The 13,199-nt window shown below is 47.2% G+C and overlaps 4 protein-coding genes across 4 annotated transcripts; 2 read left to right on the top strand and 2 right to left on the bottom strand.

The window, feature by feature from the left end:
• Nucleotides 1–924: 924 nt before the first annotated feature.
• Nucleotides 925–4,256, top strand: PAAG_03231 (RNA interference and gene silencing protein; the record flags this gene model as incomplete). The annotated part of the gene is made up of 4 exons (XM_002794640.2): nucleotides 925–1,187; nucleotides 1,248–2,404; nucleotides 2,457–2,707; nucleotides 2,796–4,256. 4 exons carry the CDS (start codon nucleotides 925–927, stop codon nucleotides 4,254–4,256), a joined length of 3,132 nt encoding a protein of 1,043 aa, XP_002794686.1.
• A 745-nt stretch (nucleotides 4,257–5,001) lies between these two features.
• PAAG_03230 (hypothetical protein) lies at nucleotides 5,002–5,837 on the bottom strand (the record flags this gene model as incomplete). The annotated part of the gene is made up of 2 exons (XM_015844892.1): nucleotides 5,002–5,420; nucleotides 5,636–5,837. The coding sequence occupies 2 exons, from the start codon at nucleotides 5,835–5,837 to the stop codon at nucleotides 5,002–5,004; spliced, it is 621 nt and encodes a 206-aa protein (XP_015702098.1).
• Nucleotides 5,838–7,208: 1,371 nt separating this feature from the next.
• Nucleotides 7,209–8,302, bottom strand: PAAG_03229 (hypothetical protein; the record flags this gene model as incomplete). The annotated part of the gene is made up of 4 exons (XM_015844891.1): nucleotides 7,209–7,448; nucleotides 7,515–7,805; nucleotides 7,885–8,083; nucleotides 8,160–8,302. 4 exons carry the CDS (start codon nucleotides 8,300–8,302, stop codon nucleotides 7,209–7,211), a joined length of 873 nt encoding a protein of 290 aa, XP_015702097.1.
• Nucleotides 8,303–9,201: 899 nt separating this feature from the next.
• On the top strand, nucleotides 9,202–12,133 carry PAAG_03228 (hypothetical protein; the record flags this gene model as incomplete). The annotated part of the gene is made up of 3 exons (XM_015844890.1): nucleotides 9,202–9,225; nucleotides 9,301–9,877; nucleotides 9,942–12,133. The coding sequence occupies 3 exons, from the start codon at nucleotides 9,202–9,204 to the stop codon at nucleotides 12,131–12,133; spliced, it is 2,793 nt and encodes a 930-aa protein (XP_015702096.1).
• Nucleotides 12,134–13,199: the final 1,066 nt, after the last annotated feature.

The following is a 13,199-nucleotide window of genomic DNA, read 5'->3' as shown; positions in this document are numbered from 1 at the left end:
TATGAAGAATGAGAAAATTTTTAGAAAAGGTAATTAGTGAGAGAGAGTATTTGCAGGCATCAGGGTCTCAGATTAGTTGTGGAAGTTGAGATACACACTGATACAGCCAAGCTTACTAGCACGGAAATGGGAATGGCAGGAACTTTTGGATCCGCAACCCCTCCGTACAATACTCTCTGTATTTCAACCTGCTCAAAGTGATAATCAGACCTGCGAGTTCAACTGTTTGAAAATCGCGAGTTTCATGTTTCGGATAGGTTATTAAGCCCAAGCAACTTATCCTATGAATTAGTCATATATTTATATGGTCTATTCTATATGTAAATTTAATGGTTGATGTATAATATGAATATCTGTCTCATTGCGTTGTAGTGATCTCGATGAAAATACGTGGTTGGCTAGTGTAATTGAAAATTCGAGTCTCTAGCGTCTAAACTATGGCTCGGCAACACACGCGAAACTGACAAACCCCACTACGGACAAAACTGAGTTTCCGTCATATCAAAGGCCAACAACAACCTGTGCAGCAAGGCGGGGAATAAAACTAGCTTGCATTGAGTGGCTTGTTGCGTTTCTCTCGCAGCTTCTATCCACTCTTTAGTAGAATTCGACAGATGGAATGCCCACAATTACTTAGGTCAACGAGTTAACTACGACTCGTGGAGGTTGCAGTAAGTCTTATTTTTTGGGTGCATTGAATGCGAAATATCTCCGCAATCGGTTTCAGGCATCCAAACGGGGTCCTTGTAGTATCTAAAAGCACCGCCGCCCAATTTTGCCATTCGGTTAAATCCACTACCTGCCTGGTTCCGTGAGTATATCTTCCTTCCCATACCTTGTTTTCTCTGCAAAGAAAGCGAATGCACATCTGCTAATACATTTTCCCGATCGATAATTCTCAGTCGACACTGACCATCTCCCAGAATGTCGGAACAACAATCTCGTGGTGGTGGCAGGGGGCGGGGTGGAGACCGTGGAGGACAACGAGGTAGGGGACGTGGACAGGGTTCTGATCCGGGCCAGGGACAACATCCCATTTTCGATGCTCCTTCAGGTGGACGTGGGCGTGGTGAACGTGGTGGATATCGAGGTGACCGCGGCCGTGATGATGGTGGAGGATTCAGGGGAGGACGTGGTGGGGGACGTGGTGGTGGACGTGGTGTTGGACGTGGCCCAGAGGTATTCTCGTAAGCGCCAAACCTACCCATCATACGGACCAGTTTCACTTACCCGTCTTGTTCTCACAGTCCATCCAGTGGAAAGATTCCCTCCCCAGATCTGAATGTTAAAAAGGTCGAGGACCAGTATAAAGGAACCGCTAGCCCAGGGAGGGAAGTGAGCTTAGAGTCCCTTTCACTTAACAGGGAATTTCCCCTAAGGCCTGCCTTCGGAACACAAGGAAGGCCCGTCCTGCTTTGGGCGAATTACTTTGAAATGATATCAAAATCGAATCTCACCCTGTACCGCTACAAGGTGGAGGTCCTGGAACAAGATTCCAAAATACCTTCTGGCAGGAAGCTCAAGCGTATTATTGAACTTTTGTTGGAAGATCATTTTGGAAACATGGCGAACAAAATTGCAACCGATTACAAGGCAACCTTGGTCTGCAAGACCAACCTTAATCTTGTCCAGGAACTGTTTCCGATTAAATATCGACTCGAGGACGAAGACGAGATTCCCCCCAAGGCCAAGACTTACCAGATTCGGGTCATTCCCATTGGTTCTCTTGATGTAGCAACATTGATGCAATATCTCTCCTCGCCTAATTCTGGCGTACCTCTCACTAGCAAAGAAGAGATTCTTCAGGCATTGAACATCGTCTTTGGTCATCACCCGAAGTCTAATCGGAATTTACTCTCGATTGGTTCAAACAAACATTTCCCCTTGGAACAGGGAGTCGAAAGTTACGATCTTTCTGGAGGACTAGTAGCACTTAGGGGTTTCTTCGTCAGCGTCCGGGCCGCGACTTCTCGCCTTCTTGTGAACGTTCAAGTTAGGGCCACTCCTTGCTACAGTAGTGGTAGCTTATCTGATATCATAAATAATCTCAGTAGTATTATGCGAGGCCGAGATCGCATGAGCCAACTCCATCGCTTCCTTAAGAGATTACGCGTCAGCGTCACACATGTTGTCCGTAAGAATAAATCGGGCCAGGTTATTTTGCGGATCAAGACCATTGAGGGCCTTGCACAACAACATGATGGTCGACGCTTGGAAAACCCACCGCAGGTGCCTTGGCTAGGAGCAGGTCCAAAAGACGTCAAATTCTTTCTTGATGAGCCAGCGCCGCCTGCAGAGAGTCAACCAAAGAAAAGCGGGAAGAAAGGCAAAACGCCTGGAGATAAACCTGCCGGAAATTTACCTACAGGCACATATATAAGTGTTTACGACTATTTCAGACGCAGTAAGTGAACAAGCAAACTGGTCTTGCTCCTGGTTTCTAACTCCAAAAACAGCATATCCAAACCTTCCGTTGCTCAACGAGGCACTTCCGGTTGTCAACGTAGGAAACAAGGAAAATCCAAACTACCTCCCTGCGGACGTTTGCCAGGTACTGCCTGGACAGCCGGCAAATGCTAAGCTTAACCCCAATCAAACACAAAATATGATCAAGTTTGCGGTCGCTAAACCTGTGGAAAATGCCAAGTCAATCGTCACGAATGGTGCCCGGGTTCTTGGTGTTGGTCCACAGTTGAACCCCATGTTGGTAAGTGCTTACCTTTACTCTGCTGCTGCTGCTGCTGCTGCTGCTGCTGCTGCTGTAAGCCCCTGAGGCGGTCGCTTACAATATCCAGGATGGTATGGACTTGTCGATGTTGCCCAATTTAATCACTGTTCCTGGCCGGGTCTTGGAAGGGCCGAATTCTGTCCAGTACAAAGGACAGAGCTTCAAAATCCCTCAAAGCGGGAACTGGAACCTTCAGAAGGTTGCATTTCACCAAGGATCTCAGCTTCCGCCCTGGACCTATCTATATTACCAGGGGGGGCGAACTGACACAGCAGCCCTTTCCGATAGCGTTGATAGATTTATGGATACTGCGAAGATGCAGGGTCTTGCTGTTCCGGCACCCAGCCGGCCAATTGCTGTTAATGTTCCCCGGGGCCAAAGCCCAGAGGATGTAACCATTGACCCTATTTTCGCGGAAATTCGCCAGCAGTCGCGTGTAAGGTTGGTCCTGGTGATCTTACCTTTTGCAAGCCCCCCAATTTACAATCAGGTAAAATACAGGGGAGATGTCAAAGATGGCATCCATACTATTTGCGTTGTCGCAGAAAAATTTGCGAAGAATCAGGCTCAATATTTTGCCAACGTTGCTCTGAAGTTCAACTTGAAGCTTGGAGGGGTCAACCACCGGCTTCAACCATCCAAGCTAGGAACTCTCTCCGAGGGCAAAACCATGGTCGTTGGTATTGATGTCACTCACCCCTCTCCCGGTTCTGCCCCAACTGCACCAAGCATTGCTGGAATGGTCGCAAGCGTGGATAATGTGCTTGGCCAGTGGCCCGCCAGCATCCGTTTGCAGCACCAGGCCCGCGCGGAGATGGTTAACGATCTTGATCCCATGCTTCAATCTCGTCTGCAACTTTGGCAAAAGAGAAATGGCAAACGTCTGCCAGAGAATATCCTGATATACCGCGATGGAGTATCCGAAGGTCAATACGCCAAAGTCCTTGACGAAGAATTACCACTGCTCCGCAACGCATGCAAAGCTATCTACCCAGCTGACCAGTCAAAGAAGGGTCTACCAAGAATTTCTATCATCATCGTAGGAAAACGACACAATACAAGATTCTACCCAACTGACCTCAAAGATGCCGATAGCAGCTCAAATCCCAACAACGGCACCGTCGTCGACCGCGGCGTCACAGAGTCACGTAACTGGGATTTCTTTTTGCAGGCCCATACCGCTCTACAAGGCACTGCGCGTCCCGCCCATTACTACGTCATTCACGACGAGATTTTCTCCGGCAGAAAGACATCCAACCGATTTCCTAGCATTGCTGACGACCTCGAGGACCTGACACACAATCTCTGTTACTTGTTCGGTCGAGCAACCAAGGCTGTCAGCATCTGCCCACCGGCTTACTATGCGGACCTGGTTTGTGAGCGTGCCCGGCGCTACATGAGCAAGTATTTTGATGTGAGCCCTGACGTCAGTGTTGCTTCCTCTGGTGCTGGTGATGGTGGTCCTATGCCCTCCGGTAGCGATGTTATGGTTCACCAGGATCTGGCAGATACTATGTTTTACATTTGAGTGGGGTGTGCAAGGCGTCCTTCGAGATTGATGGACAAGTCTGCTGAAGCAGCCATGGAAGTGGAATCCGCTATACAGAACGTACCACGGTCATTCTGTCGATAAACAAGTTTTTGTTATATTTGAGTTTATGGCATTATTTTTTTTTTTTATATTGTACTTTCGGCTAACTTAGCTTCGTATGTTCGTGTCATTTTGATTTTAACTCGATGATTATTTCCCCCTTGTTTTTCTTTCGCCATTATTCGATATCTAGTACCCCTTTTGTCAGTGAAGTTGTATCTTGTGATGTTTGGTAACTCCGTTTAAGACCTTGGTTACTCCCAATACTTCACATCTTCATGCCCTGGGAGATGGATACAGACTCAGAAGGATATGTATTCTTCCCTTGATTGCCGATAACAATAGCTTTGTTGTACGTATTTGTTCTCTGGATTAAATTTAATTACAATGAATTGATGAAGATTTCCTCTTATCGCAATGGAGCTAGCTATTAAAGTAGTTGTTTCTAACAGGATAAAATGTTCACTTCTCATGACCTGCTGAATCACCCTGAGAACATAGCAAAAGTGAATCCAAATTATATCTTGAACAGAACATATGTACAGTAAACTGCATGTACATACATACATGCATGCATAATGCTCTGCCACTAAATAGACGCAAATTTGGAATCATAACATATATCTAAACATTCACCCAGCATAAAAGCGGAATGGCACCAAAATCATCATCCCGTCCCCTCTCATCTTATAACCCCAACAACCCCCTTCACCCCCAACCTCCCCACCACCCCCTTTTTTAACCTAAACTGCCTTTCAATCATCTCCTCCGACATCCCCTCCCTATCCCTCATAGCCAAAATCTGCTTGATGCTTACAATATCCAAGAACTCCCGGCCCGGGTGGCCATGTCTGCCCATGGCCTCGAGTTCGCTCTCAGCAGCTTTTTCCAGCTGGGCGCGAGCGGAAAGGACGAGTAGGGCGGGATTTGTGGTGGAGGATACTGTCGATGAAGGGATGGGGGATTTAGGGGACTGGAGGAAAGGTGGGGTTTGCTGTTTGTTGAAGGTGCTGGAGTTTGAGAGGGTGGGGTGGGGTGTGACGGGGCCTATGGAGCGGAGGGAGGCTGCGAAGTGAGGGTCCCGGGCATCGAGGTCAATAACTATTAAGGTTTTTTTTTTTTTTTTGTTTAGGCATTGTTGGTTTCGGTTAGAATTAGAACTCGATTGCTCCCATAGCTTTATACAGAGGGTGCGGAGTGATGGCTTGGCGGGAGTGATCGAGGGAGACACGCGCTCGAGCAGGAAATATTTTTTCTGTTTCCGCAAGCAAAACGCCAAACAAATATGCAATACATATGCATACATATTAACATACCTTCTGTTTTTGCAGAGCTCTCTTTCTCCCCTGAATCAAGTGTAGATCCTGCCTGTCGTTGTTGACTGGATACCTTCGCCGCTTGATCTGAGGGTGTGATGCTGCTAGTGTTTGTGGTTGACGGAGAGGGTTTCTTGGGGTATTGGCGGCGGGAAGCAGCACCTGCAGCCGCCTTAATTGGCTTCGACGAAGATGCGCCCATTGTGAGTCTATATAATGGAGGTGCTAGGTCAATGGTCAAGTGTACACTCCGTATGTTGCAGGTGAATGAATAACCAAAGAAAGCTTTTTTGCTAAAGTATGCGGGTTAGTTGTTCCAAGGTTATTTCTTCTTAGCTTTGGATGTGGAGACGGAAAGTTAGACGCCTACCCCGGCTAAATACACCCCCATCCACAATACACTATTCCAAATCAAACATAGCGTATACACAGTCGTTACACCCAAAATAACTAGCCGTTCCAATGTCGTTGATATGTGCCCAACCGCACTGATCAGGGGATGAGATCTGGGGGGGGCACGTCCACGGCAGGGGGGGGAGGGGGGGGGAACTATACACAGGGCGCCTACGCACGCCGAGATGAAAGGACAGGAGCTTGCTATGGGTGAATAACATCTCACAGTCACCCCTGTCGCTGCTGAGCAGCATGCAGACTATACATGACAGATGCCGGGCGGGTGGTTGACAGCAAGCAGTGTCTAAACCCCCTTCTTCAGCGCCTGCAGCCCTTGAAGAAAATGAGTTGCTACTCTAACCTCCTCCCTGCACTCCTCAGGGCAGAGAAATCAAACTCTCTGAAAACCCCCCTATGAGATCACTTCTCAGGCGATAAACAGTGTGATTTTTGATATTTTGGGAGGAGAGCAGGACACAGAAGTTGATTCATTGGAGAATATCCTGGTTCTGCAGAGCAGCCATACGCAGATCCAAGGCCTGGCACGGGTGAATTGGGGGGGGGATGATTTTGTAGATTATTTCAGATTAATTTATTAGTGATGAATTGAGGGGTTGGGCACATTCTGAATCCACTGGAATGCTGGTATTTCATGTATTCAAAATGCCCTCCGTGGGGGTGTCAGGGGTTTGAGGGGCTCAGCAGTGCTGCTTGGCAGGCAAGCTCTGAGTTGGCAATTTGAGGGATTTTGGGCAACATATCAACTACATTGGAACGCTAGTTTCTTTGGGTGTACGACTGTGTATACGTTATGTTTGATTTAGAACAGTGGATTTTGGATGGTGGTGTTTAGCCGGGTAGCGAGTGTATTTATTAATCCGGTTCTAAGCTTTTACGTTAGACCCTATTGGCTGTGTGGTGCAGTTGGCACTTTTGCGGAGTCCAGCAAGACAAGGGTTGAAAAACAAAAATTTTGGTTTCTTTTACAGGTATCTCATCTCATACATGGATTCTAATCCCTCAATCAATTCGCCGGGTTATGTATATGTATGAAGAAACCATTTGAAAAAGATCCCATCCTCAATTCTCAAGCACTTTTTTTATATATAATTTTACATGCTTGGGCAACTCTTCCGGGTCGCATAACCAGAGCACAAAGCCAAAGTCAATAAATATGACCTTAGCGCAATCCTGCCAGACGTCTCTCTTGGACTTCGCTCAATGCGCGACTGCCACTAACGATGGCAACTGCACCTACCGCCAGTGCGGCGGGGAGGGTTTGGAAAAGATTCCATGAGGTATAATATAGGAAGAATATACCCTCCAGCCCAACAATCGAACCGAGAAACAACATATGTGGGACAGGTGACGATTCGAGTGCAATCTGGAGGTGATTCAAGTTTACGCCCAGGTAAACCCACTACTGGCACTGTTAGCCACGGTCTCCTTGAAGAGGACTCCATTTGATCCGAGCTGTTATACGTACCAAACCTGCAAGCATAGGTAACGCAGCCAATACAGCGATCACAAACACCAGAGTTACGATGAGAGGAGGGCTCTTGGGATCAGCCTTGAAGATATGGTGGATTTCCTTGAGCTTGCCATATCTGAGGGGGTTGGAGGGGAGCGGCTGCCCGTTGACAGCGGCATCGCGGGTAATATCCAACCGGAAGACAGAGCCGTCATATCCCTTCGCTGAGCCGAACGAGGCGATCACAAATCTAGCTTCGATGGGTTTCGAGGACTGGAAGAACTGCGTAGGGAGGTCCGTTTGTGCCTGGATAGAATGAGAGAGGGGGTGGGTTAATAATGCGACTTTCGACACTTAGGTGTTCTGGGTGCATGTCCCAACTAACCAACTCCAGTCTTGCCTTTCCGCTTTCTCTCGCATTTAAAGGGTAAGATAGGTCGAGTCCTGTATCGAGTTCTTCTAGTAATAAGAACGCCTGGTGTGGTCTTTTGGCAGAATGGTCTTCCTGAGTCGTCAAGCTAAGCTTGAGGATATCTGAATCTCCAAACAAAAGCGGTTGCGACAGCGGTTTATTCTCTGATAATCTAGTAGCTCCTCCCAGTGCGTACAATCAGCATCCCACAGGCCACGGTACCGTACGCGCATGCACGCTCAACACACCTCTTTTTCAACCCCCCTCCAATCCCTTGACTCTTTTGTGTAATTACGACTGTAGCATTGTCGAATCCCCAGCCAGAACCTGCCCAGGTAGAGGGGAGTACGGATAGCAGCAGACCGGCTTGGAGGAGTGTCCGCAGCTGCATCCTCGAAAGGATATGCGGCTAATCTAAACAATCTTGCTAGTAGAAACTCAGAAGTCAAAAGCAGCGCAGATAACAAGTGCAGGAGCGCCACAAGGAGGTGTAAAGGGGAGGTTGTTTGTTTTGTATTGTTGTTATGTGTATCCTCCTTAGTGCATACACAGTTCTGTTCTTCAAGGCCGCGGAGCTGGGAACTTGGTCACTGTTTCAGTATCGGGAGTAGCGCAGCAGGCACATGATCCGGCTTCCCAAAGAGGCTAGCGCAGAGTCATAGAGGGTCAGGAGCCCTAACTAATTGTTTCCTTATGCCAATTAGGTTACTGTGCCTGATGTGTGTATACACAGTTAACTACCTTATTTTTGCGAGAGGAATTTGCTGTTATATAAACTGGGGTTAAGCGATTACCGCTGTGCTCTGTACTCATATCTCATTTTCACACCATTCCTCTGAGCTCCTTCGCACCCGTCATGCAATTTGCAGTAATCGAACGGCCAAATTGCTGCCAGCACGTGAGTTTTTTTTGCCGGTCTATAAATTAATTTATCTACGTGTGCTGCCGGGCTGGCCATTGCGTTCCAACCGTCTCCCACACAGCCAACCGGATGGTATGGGCTTTAGGAAATAGTTGCAATTCTTCATATCTGTATCTCGTTACTTTCGTACATTGTTGAGTTAACCAGCCATTAGTCCGCAAGCTTTGTTCCCAGGAAACATGTTGAAAGAAGCTGCCAACTTATGATAAACACATCAGTCCTCCCAACCTGGCAGTTTATTATGTGGTAGAAATAACTATCTACTTTGGAATTGTATCCGACTCTATTTTTTATTTTTATTTTTATTTTTTTTTATTTTTATTTTTATTTTTTTTTTTGGCTTCAGACCACGGATATTGTTCCTGAAAATGAGTCTGGGCGGAACTATTCTGGTAACTTCTTCACATCCACAGCATGTGTTCCATATTGGGGCCCTATCAGTCTAACATATTTGTATCCAACGGCAGACATATAACCATACCCAGTCGTTGGTGGTAGAGCAGCCGTTGGTGACCCTAGTGGATGATGAAATCGATTCTGGAAGCTTTTCGAAAACTTCTCAATCATCGCACACTTCGACCCAATCGGATTTCGCTCGCCCAGCAAAGCGCCAACGGACTAGTAGTTACAATCGACGATGTTCCAAAAGTTGGCAAGAAATTGAGAGTGCAAAGTTGCTCTCTGCTCCACAAATGAAACCCGTGAGCCGGCCTTGTCTTGTGTTTTCTTTTCCTTCGAAACCTGGTAAAATTGCAGCAAGACATGCAAGAGCTGTGCACAAGGAGCCTCATATCAGCTCGTCGATTACGCCAAAATTTCAGATATTCGGCTCAGTCAAATATCCTTGGGACAATAGTCCAATTGCTATGGCGATATGGCTTGCTCAGCAAATCGACAATGGAAGAAAGGGTCTTCCCCTCGAACAGGATCCTCCCAGAAGCAAAGCTCCTCAAAGACCAAACACTAGTGGAAGCTCAGTTAAGAAAGATGCAGCTTTGCATCCCGCGAGTGGGGTGCCCTATTTTAAATCCGGCACATTTTGCGGTTAGTCACAGGTCTCCCTCCCCGACACAATGGTGTTTATCTAATCTATTTGCAATTCGAGTAGAATCGAATAGTATACATAAAGACGAGAGGCAGACAACAATTAATAGAGAACAGTTTGGGGAGAAACAAAATCTTTCTGTTGACTCTTGTTCTACCAAATTCTTCCATTACCTAACTTATTTGGAAGCAAAAAGAATCGCCCCAAAGCTGGCTAAATTAAAACGTTTTAAACCGGGATTCGGAGATAGTTTATTCAACGCAATGGTAGATGCGCATTGTGTAGATTTGGGCATAGCAACCGCAGGAAAACTCATTGTGAATGTCCTTGTGGTTCTTTCTTGTCCGGAATCAGAATCAAAATGTCAAGCAGCAACTGATACCCTAATTGAGCTTCTTAACCTAGAATCGTCTCTTTCTCCTCGATTTGCAAAGGCATTTGCTATTCTATCACACGATACTGATGTTGCAGAGGTGGTGGATATCACCGTTGCACAAATCAACTCCTGTGAATTTTCTCTGGGATTGGATGGTGAATTCGATGCTCTCAGCGGATTGTCAAACTACCATTGTCTCAACATATCTCATTCACCGAAAGATGTCAATGAAAAAAAATTCTCTACTGTTCCTGGGGTGTTGGAGAATCATCTTTACAGCACCCCTCACCGACCGTCTATTTCTTCTAGCTTGTCATCTCCTTTTTCTTGCTCCAATTCCTCTCTGCCAGATCATACTTGTACAAAAACCTCACCGATATCCATAGAATCTCAAGATATCTCTTCTTCAAACTCCATTTTACAGTCCAATATGCCACCTCGTCAATCAAACCGAGTTAGAAAACCCACGCTGAGGGCCCTGGAAGCTAAACTCAGCTCGCAGACGGCAACGAGCAAAAAAACCAGGGCGAAAGGCTCAAAAAGGGGGAAACCTCAGACAGCGATGTCCACAGAAAATATTGTCGAAAATACCTGCGAGCAACCAAGTGCCGCCAACAACGACATACCTAAAATGGACGAGGAAACCCCTAATGCGAATGTTACAGTCGATTCACTGTCCTGGCTGCCAAAACAATCAGCCGCTGCTCTCTCCGCCGACGAGATCACAGCTCCGGAAGATCTTGACACCTCCAGGTTGGAGGGAGCCCTGGAGCCCAGCATCCCCGACGAAGCAACCAACCCCTTTCCCAAACCCAAATCAACTACTGCTTCTCCAAGGCCTGCTGCTTCAGCGTTTACTCCGCCTCCAGAATCGGAAGCTATAGTTCAGAAACTTCTGAGCCTAGCTACAGATGCTTTGAAGCCTAAGTTCAAGCCTCGAGTGCCCATCAATTACAAGCATTCACACCGCATATGGTATGCGAAACAGTTCATAGCTGCTTTAGGTGCTACTTCGACTGAGCACCCGGCAGAAGCCGACACCTCCCAGGGAAACAAAGAGACTGTCCCAGGTGGCAGTTCATCATCTTCTCCATTTCAGACTTCCGCGACCAATGTGGATCCTTCAAGAACAGGTATTCAGACATCAGCCACTCCTGCGGGAGTTATTACCAGTGGCGAAGTATCCAGTTCCCCTAATTTTGTTGATGCTCTTAACGTTGCAACCAAAAACGTCGGTGCCTCTAATGCTGCGGCAGCTAACGCCGTCCACTCAGAATCACAAGCAAGTGAAGTTGCGGAGTCAAAAGATGCTGACCAGACGATTGCGACTAAAGACGCCAATGCCTCAGATGCTTCGATCGCTGGCATCGTCCCTTCACCCGCAGAAGCGAGTGAAACTACGGAACCAAAGGACGCTGGCCAAACGGCTATAGTGGAGCAACCCATTTCCAGAGAAACTTTTCAGGCAGGTGTCCCCTGCGAGTTCGCTGCCAGCGCGATCCTGAAACCTCTTTCACTATCTGTTTTGTCTCATTCTTACATTCCTCGTCCTTGGACTGACAAGGATGGCTGGGTCCACACAGGGCTTGGAAACGAACATAACGAAGAAAAGGTTATTGTTCCCGATACTTATACCTGGATCAGGCCAAGGGATTCCCTCAACAACCCCCGCACCGGTCCATCCCCTCCTCGGATGAAGTCGCATTCCCAGATCGAATGTGACGATGCCTTTGGCTATCCTCCTCCGGGTCGAAAGCCAAACCTTCCGCAGGATCTAGAGGGCCCATTTATTACGGAAGATGTTGAGAAACAAACGCAAGGGCCTTGGACCTGTAGCAAGCCCGGACTCGCGGAATCGTCGATCGCTCGATGGCTCTAGAAGATTTTCTTCTGGCCATACAAAGATGCACCTGACATAGCCACCAAGAGATCGGAAACGTACCCCTGGTGAGGTTCTTGGGGACACACTGTTCCGAAAAAGGATGATGAGACTCCAACCATCAACAAAACCAGCGGAAATAAAAACGTCGTGTGAACACATATTCGCCCGTTCCCATTCCAGAACCCGAGAGCAAAAGCCTAAAATTACAGCAGATGCAGAATCTATGGATGTGGATTCATAACCTGCTCCACCTCCTGCGCGTGGTCCCGACCGCCCACCGAGACGTGTTGCCGCCCCCGCTGCAACCCGCAAATCTACAACCCTCGCCAACCCTTCAAATACTCTCCGCGACAGCCTCAGCGTGAACCGAACGCTCAAGCTGCGGATGGAATGGTGGCTGAGGAGGCTCCTATGAATGAATCTGCCGTTAGCTAAAACAAGGAACCCTCTGTTGAAAAAATAATGTTAATTGCAGCCCACACCGGAGAGGATGCTCCAAAGGAAGCAACATGATTTAAAATATTGGGTAATCCGGAATGACAAGGATTTTTCTTTCTTTTTTCTTTCCTTTCATCCTACTCTAGGTGCATGACGATTGTTGTTATTTCATTTCATTTCATTTTCCACTACCCTCGAAATCAACGCGAGCGAGATAACACAAGGTCAGATTATCACTGTATACTGCGAGGCTTGGTGACAGCAAAGTGGATCCAACGATGAACGTGCAACGGCCCTGGAGTCGGAGTTTATTCTGTATCTCTTATGTTTTCCCCTTTGTTGTCTCCTGTCAAAGCTCCTCTATGTCGATAAGAATTTCCTACTGAGGGTTTGCGGAAAGAGTGTCGCCTGTTCTCTGATTCATTGCATTGAACGATTATTTTTCTTCTCTTTTTTTGTTTCTCCGTATGGGCTTGGCTTAGTTACCGAATAGAATGGGTCAGGTCCCGCATATCCGCATCTGAAAAAAATAAGGCATAGCATAAGCTCCCGCCGGCGGTGGTTAGAGTTGTTTTGAAGTTTGCTGTCCCCCGCTTACACGTCTATTTTTCTATACTAGAAGTAT

Source organism: Paracoccidioides lutzii, assembly GCF_000150705.2.
Source record: "Paracoccidioides lutzii Pb01 unplaced genomic scaffold supercont2.8, whole genome shotgun sequence".
NCBI classification, from domain to species: Eukaryota; Fungi; Ascomycota; class Eurotiomycetes; order Onygenales; family Ajellomycetaceae; genus Paracoccidioides; species Paracoccidioides lutzii.
The sequence above is the reverse complement of the archived record's forward strand: the minus strand, read 5'-3'. Positions and strand labels throughout refer to the sequence as shown.